Here is a 15,912-nt window from a genome sequence, read left to right on the forward strand (position 1 = left end):
AAAAAAACACCCAGGTCCCGCCCCTCCCTTGCCCATCCGCACATGCCAAAAACCCCCAAGGGGACAGGGGTGACTTCCTTTTTCTTTCCAAAGAAGGTCTTTTGAAAGAAACCACTGATTGTAAACTGCCCAGTTTATTATTATTATTATTTTTAGGTGGCTACAAAGACAGTGTGAGATCTCACACCTAGACTAGCTTTCCCGGTGGAAGGGCTTGGGTACAGGCCGCAGGGCTTGGTGGGGTTTTTTTGTATTTTTCCTTTTTTTTTTTTTTAAGAAGAAAGCAAAGAGGTTGGTTGGGGTGAAATGGGGGGTGGGGGCTTGCTAGAAGCTTCCTTTTTAAAAAATTTCCCCCCAACCCTCCTCCCCCTGAAAACAAATAAAAAATCCCAACGGTAAAACCCCAAACAAAAAAACAACAAAAAAAGTGTCATGTACATAAAAGATCCTTTGGGAAAGGGCAAGGGGTGGGATTTTTCTGGTCATTGACTTGAAATATATTTTTATTTTTAGTTTTGTCCTTCATGTTTTATGGAATAAAAAGTTCGGCCTTTTTATTGCATGAAACTAAAATTGGGAAAGGTGGGGGAGTGGAGAGGAGGGTGGGGGTGGAGGGGAGCGGGGAGACGCCCCTCCTCCAGCTCCTGGGTAATGACACCTCACTTCTTCTTGCATAATTTCTGGCACCTTCCCGTCGGCAGTGCCGGCTCTCAGCGTCTCGGAGGAGAGGAGGGGGCATCACACGCTCATCGTCATGCTTGGAGAATACTGGGGAGAGAACCAGAGGAGGGGGCTCGTGAGGGCCAGGCAGCGGGAGACTTGTGAGGGTCTGACTCCACAGAGGTGGACGGGACCCGTCTAGGGGCCTGGCTTGGTTGAGACTAGGTGGGCAGGGGGCCGGCAGGGCCAGGAGGCACATCTCAGCCCCAACCTGTGCCCCTCAGGAACTCTGGAGGCAGACTCACCCCCCCTTCCCTCTATAAATCAACCCTCTTTCCAGCGGAAGAGGCAGGTGCCCTTCCCCACACCCTCCACCCCACCCCGGCAGCGGCTTTCCTGCAGTTGGCACAGGACTGCAGAGGACTGGGGAATGGTGAACCGGGGTGCCCTGGGGTGGGAGCCAGTTTGGGGGTCTCAAGAGCTGCTGAACCATGAGGCTCTTCCTTCAAATAAGACTAAAGACAGAAGCCCAACATGGAAAAGATGGCCAGTGCCTCCGCAGTGAGACCCCAGGAAATCACTGTTTGCATGAACCTTCCTCCCCAGGATGGATGGAAATGCACCCCCAGGATAATGACCCAGGGGCCAGAGCCCAGGCCTCCCAGTCCCAGCCCAAGGCTTTTCCAGCCAAATCGGCTTCATCAGTGCCCGAGGCATTGTGCCTGCACACAGATCCTCCAGAAGGATCTGCCAGTGGCCGGACTCAGGTGGCAGTGGTCAGACTCAGGTGGCAATGGTCTGACTCAGGTGGCAGTGGGCAGGGCATGTGGCAAGGAAGCCAAGAGGCCCACAGGGAGGCTGCTGCGATACGAGCCCAGTGGGCAGGTCTTGGTCAGCAGGCTCTGAAATTTGTTCAATAAATAGTCCCCAGGCCTCAGGGGACCAGATGATGGTCCCGGATGCAATGAGGGTGCAGGAGGCACACTTACATTGTCGTTCTGGAAGGAGTGGAGGAAGTTCCCTCCTAGCTCGCCATCGTCCCGAGGGGTGCCGGGAGGATTGCTAATGCCACTTATGTTGTTAGGAGAATTCTGCAGGGAGAGGAGAGGAGGTGAGCCCCAGGCCCCCACAACCTGCCAGCCACACTGGGAGAATGTCCCAGGGGTGGGGCAGGGAGTGTCCAGGGAGGAGACATCAAACACACACTCACTTTTGGAAGTCCATCTATGTCACCTGACCCTGAAAAAAAAAAAAAAAAAAAAGAATCCTGTTCAGTTTCTTGCCCACTTTTCTGCAGAGAGGCCTCCAAACCCTTCCACCTGAATCCCACAGTTTCTGTGCAGAGAACTTCCCATCCTGGCAGTTCTTTCTCTGTCTCTTCCTGTGGGCCCGGCCAAGGCCAGGGCTATGGACAGGCCTAGCTGCGCCAGCAGCGGAGGCAGAGACAAGGCTGCGGGGCAGGGCCGGGCGGGGCAGCAGGCTCACCTAACGATCCGTTCATGTGGTGGGGCTCCATGCCGCCCATGCCGCCCATCGGGCCGTCCGAGCCTGGACCCATGGGGAACTGAGGAAGAAGCACAGGGCACGCGGCTGAGTGGCCCAGCTGCACCAGGGTCCCGACCTCAGGGAGCCTCCACTCTGGGGGGCTCCTCTCTCTCACACTCAAAGCAGAACAATGGACATTTAGGTTGTTTCTACTCTTGGCTATTATGAATAATGCTTATGAACATTTGTGTACAATTACTGTGGGGACGCGTGTCTTCCTTTCTCAGGGGCAGATACCTAGGAGTGGCCTTGCAGGGTCACAAGGTGACTGTTTAACCCTTCGGAGAACCGCAGGACTGTTTGCCGAAGCAGCTGCACCACCTGCGCGGTGATGGGTTCCAATTTCTTCCCATCCTTGCCAACACTGGTCATTATTTGTCTTTTCAATCATAGTTATCCTATGAAGTAGTATCTCGTTGTTTCCATTTGCATTAAATAATGCTGAGCATCATTTTTCACTGTTTGTTCTTTGGAGAAATGTCTATTCAGACCCTTGGCCCATTTTTTAATTGGATTTTTGTTATTATTGAGTTTTAAGAGTTCTTTACATATTTTAGACTTAAGTCCCTTATCAGATATATGATTTGCAAATATTTTTTCCCACTCTGTGGATGACAGTGTCCTGTGAAACACGGAAGTCTTAACTGTGATGAAGTCCAGTGCAGCTCCTGCTTTCTTTCGTCACCTGTGCTTTTGGTGTTTTAGCCAAGACCCTTTGCTTAACCCTGGTCACAAGACTTACTCCTGTGCTTTCTTCTGTTTTATAGTGTCAGCTCTGCCATTCAGGTCCAGGGTCTGCCTTAACTTTGGGTGCTGGTGTAAGGAAGCAGTCCAACCTCACTCAGTCAGGTCCCCCTGTATCGGTAAATTCACCAGAGAAGCCAGCTCTGTCTCAGGCGTTCATCGTTTCTAAACACTCCACAGCACACTGGGTGTCATCAGCAAGCCGACCTGTCCTTCCAGGGAAACAGTTTTAAAGCAGAAAGGTAGTCTGAACTCGTGAGATCCAAGTTGGATTCCAATTAAGTTACAGTTTTAATAAGAAACTTTAATGAGAAAGTCCTGTTTAATGTGGCTACCCTTACTGATGACATTTTTTGTTCTCAAGCAGTCACATTTCCAAAAATGAGTCATTCCTTTGGCCGTTTGAGGTTCTGTTGCAGCCCCAGCCCCTGCCCCTCCCACCCACAACCCTGAACACACAGGTGCGGCGGGTCGGCTCATCTTGGCTCCTCCTGGCTTCTTTAAAGACCCTCAAACAGTTCTGGAGACACGCACATGCATTTCTATTTCAGTGCAAGGCCCTTCTCCATTCTCATCTCAATGCATATCCAAATCAGAGGACATCGCAGCCGGCCAACAACTTAACATCTTTCCTACGGCCAGCAGCAGCGATGGCCACCCTGTGGGCATGTGTCTGAGGCTCCCGGTTTCTACAAAGTCGAACATCTCATTAAGTGTATCTGCATGTTTTGAGGAAACTGACAAGTGACAAAACACTTTCATTGTGAAAGCCTGACATCACAGGTAAGTGCATCACACCCCTTTGTAGCAGCGTGGGGGGCAAGGTGGATGGGACATTTAGCAGGTAAGATGTTTACAGACTGAATGAAAGTTGCCAATTTAACGGTGTACCGTCTGCCAAATATGCAGACAAATGAGCCAAGTCTAAGTCTGTATGTGGACAAGAGAACAGAATCTCTGATTTACGTTTTCTTCACAGAAATTGAGATGACGATTTAAAGATACAGTTTCAAGTCAAAGTTCCCAAGATCTGGGGATGGACCTGTTTTTGTTGCCAGGATTTGATGCACCACTTGACCCACTGTAGGAAGCTCACCTGACTGCTGGTAAGATGACAGAACCAACTCCACACTGTAAAGGACCAACACGTCTGTCACCAAATCCCCCTCTATTCACCCAGAGGACTGAGCTGCAGCCTCGCAGCAGGAGCTGTAACCTTCTCAGCTCGGCAAGCATGGTGATGGGTTCCTTCGGGGGGTACGTCCAAGGGAACACAGCCGCCGCTATTTTCGACTGAGCTGTGGTGTCTCTCTGGAGGATGACAGAAACCTTTTGACGGATTTAGAATAGAAGTCTGATTCAGTCTCCAACGCGCTTCACGCCCTCTGCCGTCACCTCCCCTCCTCTTCCGTGCGGCATACAGTGCAGTCCCTTCCGACTTGGTCATTTACCCCCAATCCAGCAGCGTGTCCTCCCCGTCATTAAAATAGTACAGTCGTTTGGTCCTCTTCCCGGTGCTGGTGCTGTCATCCTTCTCATTTTCATCATCTGAACTCTTGGAAAACGTGGTCACAACACTCACAGCACGAAAAACAGAACCTGTGCCATCTCAACGGCATGACAGTTAACCTGAGGCAAAGCCAAAGGCAGGTGCCACCAAGTGCCTCGACGGCAGTGCCCTTGAGTTGCATCCCTGGGGGCCACAGGTCATGACCCACGGAGTCCATGGTCAGGAGAAATATGGCAACAGCGACTGTGGGAGGGGGGTAATCAATGCCATTTCCACGGGATGCTGAACACCACACCAGTCCCTGTCTTCGGGCCACTGTGCAGATCTTACACTTTCCCACCCAACTTCCTGCATCCACTGCCATAAACCAGGACTTCCTGTCCTGGGATGCGGTCTCCTGGGACATGGTGCTTTTAGAGTTAAAACCCAGATGGCTGGTTACCCTGCAAGAAGCAGGGAGTGATAAGGCAGGGCTGGTGGGAGGAGCTGGGTGTGCAGAAGAGGGGAGGGAGAGGGGTGGTGGGGCGTCAGGTGTAATGTGTGGTTCCCCTCCCCTCAGTCACATGACCCTGGTTACAGCCCCTCTTGGCACCTGAGGAGCTGGGCCAAAGGCCCTCACCACGGAGGCTACCAGTAGCTTAAACAGCCCCAGTGACCAGCATGGGACCACTCATGTTAGGATTTAGAAAATGGGTGGTTTAGGTGTCTCATTAAGAATGGAACCAACAAAACCAAACAGAGCACCCCGAAAAGCCACAGACAATTTGGGGGCCCAAAGCCCACCCTCTAGCTCTGCAGTCTGCAGACTGCTGATGTGGTCACAGGTAGCCTCCTTTCCAAACCCTGGGCTCCCAAGGGCAAGGCTCGTTGGGTTCACCTTCCAGGCTGACGTGGGAGGGTTGCCTGGAGGTGATGGACCTGCACTGTCCTCAGGGAGCTCCCAGCTGGGAGAAGGAGACAGGCTACAGCTACAAGGTCAAGTCCCGCATGACACAGGGCAGAGGAATAGGGAGTGGGTGATCAGAAAAGGTAAGAGTTTGAGCTGTGACATCACTGGAGGTTGGAACTTTGAAAGGCCAAGGAGGGAGGGAGTGGCTCCTTGATGAGGGAATGGCCTGAAGAGAGGCCAAGAGGCTTCGAGGTGCAGGAGTCACAGGGCTCCCAAAGGAGCCTAAGGCACAGGGCAGGAAGGTCCCCAAATGGTCCACTCGCTGTGGCCCGCACTCTTAGCTCTGTGACCAAGGAAACAGACCCAAGAGGGTGAGGCGCTGCCCTGGGTGGCACAGCCAGCCGAGCAGGGGCCAGCCCAAACCCCACCTGCAGCCCGGTGCTCTCCAGGACCGACACCCCACACAGGGCAGCAGGGGTCCCCCCCAGTGGGGTCCAGTGCCCCGCTCTGACCAGAGGATCGGGACTCACTTCATCCCCTTCGCTGCCACCACCTGGCAGCCATGAGATGGAAACTGAGGTGCCCAAGAGTTAATCACTTTTCTGATGGTTTATTTTATTCATCTTTGGAAACAAATGGCTGAAATCAATTAAACGTGCTTTCCCCTCAGCTGATGAAGTTAATTATGATTTGTTATGGTATCTGATATGTAAATTATTAGAAAGCAGACTTACGTTGGACCGGCTGCCTCCAGGCGGCACCGGATTAATCATTGTGTAGATGTTGTCACTGGAATTTGTTGAATCTGTAGAATAGTGGAAACCCGCAAGTCGGGGTGATTAATTCATTTCTTAATTAAAACAAACTCGTGGCACTTGAACTCATTCTTTTGTATTTTATCACCTAAAATTTCTTTTAAGTACCGCCATTTTCTGGCTAATTTGTATTTAATGAAGATTCACAAAGTTTTTAATCACAGAAAATTCAACTGTGAAAACCACTCGACCCTGAAACGAAGAATTTCAGGGTGTCTGGACAGCAGTGCGGACAAGGCAAAGGGGGATTTACCGGCTCCAGTTCTTGTCTCCCCACCCCACACCAAATCTGGTCACTGGCTGGGACAATGTAGGGGCAGCCAGATCGCCACCTGTGCTCTCCCCAACCCTGCCCAGCAGTTTTAATCAAGCCAGGGAAAGAGAAATGACACAAATTACCCCGGGGCCACCCTGCCAGGCTGATGGGGCAGGAGGGAGAGGCAAGGATGGGGCTGGAGACACATTAACATATGGAGTGGTTTAATGTGACCCAGTCTGAATGTAGGTCATGCAGCTCATAAAAATGCAGCAGCAGAAAGGAGCCAGAGCGGGAGCCGGAATATCACGGTTGCCGCCAGCTCCACCCCTGCAGCTGAGCAGCTTCCCTGCTATGGGGAGCCGGGGAGGGGGTGGGAGAGAGGGACCCCTCCACCTCCCCAATTAGCCAGAAACGTGTCCTTAGGAAATCAGCTAACATGTTTATATCAGGAGCAGGCCCAGTATTTCTCAGGCAGAAATCCACCCACCTCTCACTTTTTATTTTTGGGGTGGGTAAGGCCTACGTGTTGGATTCCTTCTAGCCAGTGGTATGCTATTCTTAGCGGGGAGAGAAACACAATCGTGATGCTGTGTGTGTGCGTACATGCCCTCCTTTGGTTAAAGAAAAACGCAGAAGGGATCTCTTACACAGAGGACCAGAAGCCAAGAGGCACCAGGCGTAGAGTCCTGGTCCCAGGCTGCCAGATCCAAAAGTCCCTTCTTGGTCACCTGGAGAAATGCACAACCCAGGCAGGGTTCTCTCTGACCAGCGGGAGCCAAGGACAGTGAGACCCCTTGTTCCCAGACCTTGCTTTGCCCATCCTTTAACCAGAAACGAGAAGTGACCTGGCTGAGGCCACACGGTGGTTTTGTGGCACCAGAGGCCTCATGCCCCCAAATCTCTGACGCCAAGATGATCAGTGGAGGACGTGCTGCTCAGGAGGAACGACTGGCAAGCTCTGGCTCTGCACCTGTGCCCCTCCAGGACCCCCAAAGGCACCCCTCCCCAAGCCCTCTTACCTGCAGGACTAGGCATGATGGGTGTTCCTGGGGGGCCACCACCGCCAGGAGGTCCCTGGAGATAAGATTAAAACTGACATCAGAAACCCACATGGGGAGAGGCCACCGAGCTCCAGCATGACAGCAGCAAGTTCTTACCTGGGGCCTCGCCAGCACTCAGCTCTTGCTCAACCTCCCTCTCAGCAGAGCCCACAGGTTTGACCTTAGGGGACTGGACTTGGATCCCCATTTTCTTTCTTTAAACTGAGGTGGCTGTGTGTGTGTGTCTGTGTGTACACGTGTGTGCTCATACACATGCCAATCAGTGAAACCAGAGGCCTGCAGTAGAAGCTAGTCAGCCCCACACATGGGGATCCCAATTCCAGGTCTTGTCTGGAAACCTCTGGACCACCAGAAGGTACAAATACCTGAACACTGACAGTAAGTTCTAGCACGGGTGGAACCTGTGCTCGGAATGTGTTTCGAAAGGGAAAGAGACAGGGACCCCTGGGTAGTTAGTTCTCTTGTATATTCAGTCACAAGTGACTAGACATGCAACAGCCCAAAGCCCCACACTTACCACGTAGGTACCGGGCGATGAGGAGGAGTATGGAATCTAGAAATAAGAGGTGGGGGAACCACCTGTCAGTCACTTCCTCCAACAGGCAGCACTTTTTGGCATCTAAACCCACTTGGGGACACGAACCCACTCCTGATGGGACAGGCTGTGGGACCCACTGAGCCAACTGGTTAGTTTCCCTAGGAAGGCTGGGGTGTGAGCAAAGTCCAGCTCCTACACTGAACTGATCCCTAGAGCCTTGCAGGGAGCCCTCGGGGCCTCCAGTTGCAGAGGGCAGGACAGCAGGAACATTGCCCCACCCCTCTGTGCTTCTCCCCTGGACTGTGTGTGACCCCTTTCCCACCCCTTCCTCTGAGTGCAGAAAGCTGGCCCTACAGGAGACTCTATGCAAACAGCACTCTCTGAGCCCAGCTCTCAGCTTACACCTCAGTTTCTGCAAAGCAGTGGGCTGGGCTGCACGGGGACGGAGCTCAAGAAGGCCCCAGCATGTTACTCCCAAGGCTCCGCCTACAGGTGGGCTTCTCTTGGAGGCATCAGGTAGAGGCTGCTACATCTCCCCTCCATGTTGACACCACCAATCTGGGGACAGGAACCACCCCGCACCTCAGAACCCCCTCCCTGGCAAGCACACCCACCCAACCTGATACTCACTGAGTTAGCACTGTTAGGATTGGGCCAGGGTCTGCCAGCTCCCGGGCCCCTGACAGAGGGAGAGAGAGATGGAGACAATGAAAAAGGAGCCGTCAATTCCAAGGGGGTGGCGCCAGCAGGGGCAGAGCAAGACGGCTGAAGTGACTAACAGGAAGTCCTTCCTACCAGCCCAGGGCCTTAGAGACCATCTGGTTCTGGGGTTGTAATGAGCAGTTCCATGGGTAGAAATCTACAAACTCCTATAAATTATATGAAGAACTTGTGAAGTATATAAAGTTTCTTCTATGTGTGCACTTGCCCAAGGATCTACCACCGCAAAGGGGTTAAGAAACACAAAATCACTAGAACAGTTGTGCAGGGGTTCAAATCTGGACCCTTCCATTGTATGCTGTGTGAGCCTGGGCAAGAGGCTTCACCTCTCTGTGCCTCAGTTACCTCGTCCGTAAATGGGAGATAATAATAACCGCCTAAGGGGTGTGATGAAGATTAGGTGAGCGAAGCTGTGTAACACGCCGACAACTGTGCTGGGCAAGTAACCATGTGGGGTGAGGTCCCATCACCAGCACTGTCAGCATCCTCACTGTACTGACAAGGAGACTGAGGTCCAGAGAGGTGCCAGCAATGACTCGAATCTCAGAGTTCCGGAGGGCGACAGAGGGTGGGAAAGCCACGGGCTCTGAGCCGCTGGTGGGTCGTTTTTGCCTTACATGTTAATCCCGGGCATGGCGGGGCCGAGGGAGTTGGGTGGTGGTCTCATGCCGCTGCCGTAATTCTGCAACGATAACCAAGGGTCAGTCTATGAGAAGGAGAAGGGGAACCGGAGAGAGAAGGAGGGAGGGAAACAAACAGACAGAATATAAGCGAGAGGGTTAGTCTGTGAAAAGAATCTGATGAGAAAAAATAACACATTTGTTTAAAAAGGTGGAGGGAGGGTGGGAGTCAAGTGATGGGACCACAATGACAAGCCAGCACAGAGGGACAGTCACAGCTTTAAATGCAGCTTCAGGGGCTTCAAGGGGGTTCCCTCAAAAGCACATGGACGTCAAGCAAGCAGCTCACATCTCTGGGCTCCTGGCGATGGGCACCTTCCCCTCAGGTCTCAGTGGGTAAAGGGGAACAGACTCAGCAACAGATCTGACTAGTGAATGCCAGCACCTTAGACACTCTGAGGGAGAAACTGCTGGTAGGCTTGGGGCAGGGGCCGGGGCTGAATGTGGAAGGGGAAGAAATACTCCTGAAAGGCCTGACCTGTCGCTGTCCCCAAGGCATGGAATGTACAGACACCCCACCTTGCCCAGACCTGGGTTGTACCCCCACCCCCAGATCAAGTTGCCTAATCCAGGTGTCAGCATGTGGGGCCCTCAACAAGCACAATGCCTGGCACAGGAGGACATTTCTATCCTCAGAAGGAATCACTGTTCTGTTTGAGAGAAGAGTTCAGACAGAATTTGGGAACTCCCTGGAGTCCCAGCCCAGCTCAGTCTAACTCACTGAGGCAAGTGGGATGGGTCACAAGAGTGCCTGACCAGGCACCAGGCCTTTCACCCAGTTCATCTCCTGTCACAAACACACCCAACTCCCTTTTCCAATGCTATTTTCTTGGCAAGAATGAATGCCTTGCCTTCCCTTCTCCATTTGGCGGGCTCCTATGCATCCCCTAATACCCAGCTCAGACAGCACCTCCTCTGTGAAGCCTTCCATGCCCACCCCCTGGGGCTAACTGCTCCATCCTACTCCCATAATGCCTTGTAACTTCCCTCCTCCCCTGCTCACCACACTGGGTTATGATCACAGCCACATGTCCATCGCTCCCATGGATTCTAAGTGCCTTTTGAAGATGGGAACTGTGTCTTAATGACCTTCATGGTCCCCTTCACTCCCTGCACCAGCTGGCACAGACTAGGTGCTGAGCTGACCAGCGAAGGAGTAAAGAAGTGAATGAGTGAAAAGTAAAATGAGTCTGGCTGTAGCTTAAGCTCTGTCCTCGTAGGAGAATCTGAAAGAAGCGGTTTGGTGGAACTGATGGCAAAGGAACAGCCAGAATTAGCTGTTCTTTACTGAGTATATCGCATGCCTTATATTCAGTCTCTGGTTTGGTCCTTATAACAATGCCACGAGGCTGGAATTATCCCTGTGCTACGTGCTTTTTATCACATACATTTAATCACCACAACAACCCCATCACTATCCCCACTTTAAAGATTAAAAACTGAGGCACAGAAGCAGAGTGACAGTGCCTCACGCGCTATGCTAGCAGCAGAGCTGGGACTGGGCTGCCTTGTCCACAGGCTGGGAATAAAGAATGGCCAACTCTACAGGGCCCCGTGAGGACCAAATGAAATGATGGCTCTGAAGTGCCCTGTCAGACCTCAGGGGTGGGCACTGATTTGGGATGTCGGCAACAGAACAAATGCCAAAGCCCTTAATGCTGCCTTAAGCATCACAGAACCTCAGCTCTTAAAGGACCCTTTCTAAGCCCCACATGCAGCTACAAAATCCCGTCTACAAATTTCAGCCTCACTTGTACTCCTCCAGAACAGGACGCTCATCCCCTCCCAGGCAGTCCCACTCCTCCAGAGACAGAGAGGGAGAGATCTTCCAGGGGCACCCAGCTGCTGCATCCTGCTGCCCCTCCCACCCAGGAGAGGGGCCTGCATCTTGGGCAAAGCGGGGAGGCTGGCCTGGGGCAGGCAGAAGGCCAAGACACTGCTGCACACAGTGAGAGGAGATGGCAAGTACAGTGCTCACTCCTGAAAGACACCTGAACGTGCAGTGTGCAGCCCCCCTCAGGGAGGCTCAGGCACCACCCGCTGTTCTGATCCTGTCCCGCCTTCAGGAGCCTCCAAATTAGCCAGCATGGCTGCCTCCCTGGAGGGACTGTGCCCACCAGGTCCTCCCTCCTTCAGAAGCACAGACCCTGGAGGGCCACTCACACTTCCCCTTTTTTACAGATGACAAGCTGAAGGACCAACGAGGCCAGAGACTAGCCCAAGGCCACACAGTAAGAGTCACAGGGAAAGTAAGGCTAAAAGTCAGGTTTTCAAATCACAAACACCAGCCTTTTCACAGAGGGCAGGTGGGCTAGGAACGATGGTTTCGAAGACTCAGGTGACAGGGACCTCCCTTCTAGTGCCTGCCTCCCTGGCCAAGGCACTGGGCTGCCAGGTGTGACCACTAGCCAGACACCACTCCCTCCTCTGCTGTCAGCACTGCTCCACAGGAACAGGAGTGGCTGGAGACATGAAGGAGTTCTCAGTGCAGCCAGAGTATTGGCCACATCCAGGGGGGTCTGTCTCCCCACACCCCTTGCCCTGGTCTCTATGTGGGCAGCCCAGACCCTGGGCAGAGGGACAGATCCACAGTCAGGAACAATGACGGGCCCTCCTGATGGGGATCCTGCATCAGGTCCCACCCTCTTGGTCTCAGCTCTGTGCTCTGTGCAGGGTCCACACTAACTTGGCAAGTCACCTCGCAGTCAGCAGGGGCTGGGGCCTGCTATACTTCCCTGAACACCTTGTCAGGGGGATTCTTTCTCAGTGCTGCCTGTGGCCTGCTCAGCAATATCTTTACCTTACAGTAGGGGAAGAGCCTTCTAGTCTTTAGGATGGATCTGTCAGAGGACTTCTGGCTGGCAGGGCAGCTTCCCAGGTTGCAGGGCCTGTCTTCCACCCTCTGCAATCACATGGGAGCCAGGCCATCCCACACCGGGAGGCCTCCCAGGAAAGTCCCTTGAGTGGCCTCCTTCCTCCTCACCCAGCCCCTGGGTACTCTGACCAGGGTCCGATCTTCCATCTTTCTGGAGTCTCTGCTCAGAGGCACTGAGCTTGGGCCGTGCTGATCAACAGAGACATGCTATTCTTCCCATAGACTGCTTGTAAGCGGCACAGTCTATGGATTATCCTTCCCCCAAACTTTCTCAAATGGAGTCAGGCTGGAATGGTGATCAGATGCTAGGCTGTGCTGCCTCCACCCTAATCTGAACCAAAAACTGTGTGGGGCCAGCAGTTCTTGGGGTTGGCATCCATGGGGTCTGTGGGCCATAGCACCTCTGACGGGCCGTGTGTCCTCTCCACCTGAACCTGGCTGGAAGCCCCTGCCGTTTCAGCCTCATTCTAATAGGATTCACTGCGAAAAAGTTCCCAAAAGGTTCCCACCTGACACGACCCACATGCATAATTCTTCACAGAGAGAAAACAATTAAGTGGAACTATTACCTCCTTTTTGGCACTGGCCATTTCACAAAACCAGAATAAAATCGGTCAGAGGGGCTGAGGGCAGAGCAGTGCCTGGTCTGCTGGTTCCTCTGTGATATTCAGGCTAAAATGCAACATAGGCTCCAAAGTGCAATGTCGCTCCATGTGGGTCTGAAATCTGTGAAGTGGCCCCAGGACACCCTGTACCTGTTATTCTTTGTGGGGTGGTCATTGCTATTAGCAACCTCGTTCCCCACTTGGTTTCCCACCTTTGTGTCTGATCTCAGTACAGCACTGTGCGTGCAGTGGCACATACTAAAGGCTGCCTGAGGGACTGGCCCCCTTCCAGACAGCCTGAGCCCAGGGCTTAGGGAGGGAATGGGATCCATGGGATACTTTCAACAGCTGTTTCACCTGACCCCACAGGAGTCCCATGAGGTCATAGCCTGGCCACCCATTTTGCAGATGAGGGAGTGAGGCCCAACCAGGCCAGGCTGTGGCCAGAACTGTGTTTCCCAGCACCAAGTTCTCAGCTCGTCTTCTCCTGTCCACTGGGAGTGACCAGGGCAGCACCCTCAGGGACAAGAGAAAGGGCCAGCAGGCATGCAGACAATCTGTCCTCTCCCTACCCTCAGCCCTGGGGTCCAACCCCCTAGGGTCTGCAGTGCCCAGTCCCTGCCTGGCTGACCACAGACCCTGTGATCTAGCCTACACCCCAACCTTGCCCAGGCCCAAGTCCCAAACAACACCAGGCCTTTCTGCCCTCTATGAGGAGCTGCTGCAGAAATTCTGAGTTGTTGAGGGAAGTTTGGCTCTGGAATTTAATACTGCACTCTCCCTACCCAGAGGGGTACAAAAGACACAGCAAAAGCACTTAAGGGTCTTCATGTTGATAAAATCAAGAAAAATACAGGAGAGATGTTTCCAGAGACAGTGAAGTTGGTGGGGGTGGGAAGAGCCAGCTGGCCTTACCCCTAGGCTAGCATCTCCCTCCCCTCAGAGCATTCCACCCTGCATGCCTCCTGGTGAGGCCAGGAGAGCAACACTGGGCCCCAGGAGGCCCTTTCAGCAAGACCTCAGCCTTCAGTACCCTCACAGAGTGTGCCAGACTGCTAGTCAGGGACGCCGACATGAGACATCTGCTAAGCCAGGAGAAGTCCTAGACTTCCAGAACCCTCTGCTCTCAGCCGGTCTGATAACATCTATTCTCAGCTTCTAGAACCTCAACATACTAATGGCCTTTGCCAGAAAAAATAAAAATGAAACTATAAAAAGTCACCAAACCCAAGCAACTAGGATCCTGAACACTGGTTTTAAGGCTCCAAGTTGGAAAACAAATTGCTCACTAAGGGGCTACCCTGTGCCAAGGTCATGCCAAAAACTTGATCCTCCCCTTTTAGCAGCCCTACAAGGCAGATGCTGGGCTCCTTCCCATTTTACAGATGCAGCTGCTAAGCCTGGGCAGTGGAATGGGAATAAAGTTTTCCTGCCCCAGACTCCATCCTCTTCACCTCCTCAGAATGTTCTGGACGTCCAAGACCACTGCTGATTTCTACACAAAAAGTCTCTCTCATGTGTGGTGGAGGCTGAGGGAGACTCAGGGGGATTCACTCTGCTGCCGACTCTACCCCTTCCACAGGTTCCTCAGCTGGGCCGCTTGGCAGAGGTCAGCCCCAGATGGCCACTTGGCAGGTAGGGGCCACTCTGGTGGCTTAAGAGGAGGCTGGCAAAAGCATGAGCTCTGGGAGATATAAGGAAAGAAAAATAACAGGAACATGGAGCTGCAAGTGGAGTGGGCTTGCCTCTTTTAGAATTACAGGGCAGAAGACAAGGTCCTCCCTAAAATTTTTCAACACCACAGATGTAGCACCACTGAGAAGAAAGCAAGGACTGGACGTGTTGCAAGCACAATGCGGGATGGAGTGGAGGGCGGAGGGGTGCCCAGATGCCTCTTCCTACAAAAGGGAGGGGTGTGTGTGTGGGGCGGGGGGTGCTCCAACCCCAGGGAATTGGACACCTCTGGAGGGGCCCAGAGAATCCAAACATCTACAAGAGGGTAGGAGGGACAAGCAGGCTCCTGGGCAGGGCAGAAAGGAAGGAAAGGATCTCCCTGGAACAAAACCCTTCTATCTCACTATATGAAACTCCCCTCGCCTTATCCAGGCTGCTAGCTTCTCTCAGGTAGTCAGATCCAGAGAATTCCCAAGGAGGGAGAACAGAGCAGCCTCTCTGTCATAGCGCCTACAGGCCACAGAGCCACATTCAAACACAAAGTCAACCATGAGAAGGCACTAGAACAGGAATGGTCTGCCAGACCCCTGCCCAATGACTGTGGGACCCTGTACCTATGACAGGGTGAGGAGCTGGGTCACAGGGAGCAAATGCTGTGTTGCAACTGTAAAGAGGTAGACAGGGTGCTTGAAATAATTTCTTCCCTAAATGGTCCTTTTTTTGCAATGGAGCCCTCTGGTGAAAATAAATCTTAGTACCCCAGTTTATGAAACAGGCAAAGCTGTGGGTTGAAGTGAGTTGGGTCCTGGCCAGCCTGGCTCCCCTCTCCTGGAGCGGCACTGCAGAGGACCATGAATATAGACTCGCTCCCTGTTGGAAAGGTGGTGAAACAGAAGCCTGCTGGGGCCCACAGAGGGCAAAGTGATTTGTCCATGGTGAACTGCAAACAGCTAGGACAGCCACTCATCTGTCCCACCTTTGGATCATGACAAACCATGACCCCTGAGCCAGCTCAAATCTACCCTCCCAGGATGGGAGGAGGCTTTGGGACCCACACTACTGCCTGGGTACCAGCCCCTCAGCTTCCAAATCCCTCAAACCACATGCTAGCATATCCTTCCCCTGGAAGGGTCTGCGAACTAGGAGGCTTCCTGAGGGTCCCTCAACTCTGCTGAGAGGGCTGTTCCTGGCTATGCATGGGGCCAGCCCAGCCCTGGGCAGAGAGAGTAGCTGGGGACTGGTCACGCCCTCTGCTCTCCCCCCTGCAAGCTGAGCGATGTGGAAAAACAGACTGTGGAAAGAGGAGAGAAGGCGGGGACACACAGATGGTCAGGGAA

At 53.0% G+C, this 15,912-nt stretch overlaps 1 protein-coding gene across 6 annotated transcripts in view; it reads right to left on the minus strand.

Annotated features, from left to right (window-relative positions):
* Positions 1–527: 527 nt before the first annotated feature.
* Positions 528–15,912, minus strand: part of SSBP3 (single stranded DNA binding protein 3) — a 151,414-nt gene continuing 136,029 nt past the window's right edge. For 3 of the 6 annotated variants that reach the window (XM_081144462.1, XM_081144460.1, XM_081144465.1), the window contains 10 exons: positions 9,359–9,423; positions 8,652–8,700; positions 8,001–8,036; positions 7,442–7,496; positions 7,070–7,150; positions 6,083–6,153; positions 2,146–2,224; positions 1,871–1,899; positions 1,650–1,751; positions 528–768 (listed from right to left, as the gene is read on the minus strand). In XM_081144462.1, coding sequence (XP_081000588.1) covers positions 739–768; positions 1,650–1,751; positions 1,871–1,899; positions 2,146–2,224; positions 6,083–6,153; positions 7,070–7,150; positions 7,442–7,496; positions 8,001–8,036; positions 8,652–8,700; positions 9,359–9,423 — 597 coding nt within the window. In that variant the 3' untranslated portion in view covers positions 528–738. The remainder of the gene's footprint in view (positions 769–1,649; positions 1,752–1,870; positions 1,900–2,145; positions 2,225–6,082; positions 6,154–7,069; positions 7,151–7,441; positions 7,497–8,000; positions 8,037–8,651; positions 8,701–9,358; positions 9,424–15,912) is intronic. The other 3 variants (XM_081144463.1, XM_081144461.1, XM_081144464.1) reach the window with 1 other exon arrangement.

Source organism: Miniopterus schreibersii (assembly GCF_964146895.1).
Source record: "Miniopterus schreibersii genome assembly, chromosome: 8".
Classification (NCBI taxonomy): domain Eukaryota; kingdom Metazoa; phylum Chordata; class Mammalia; order Chiroptera; family Miniopteridae; genus Miniopterus; species Miniopterus schreibersii.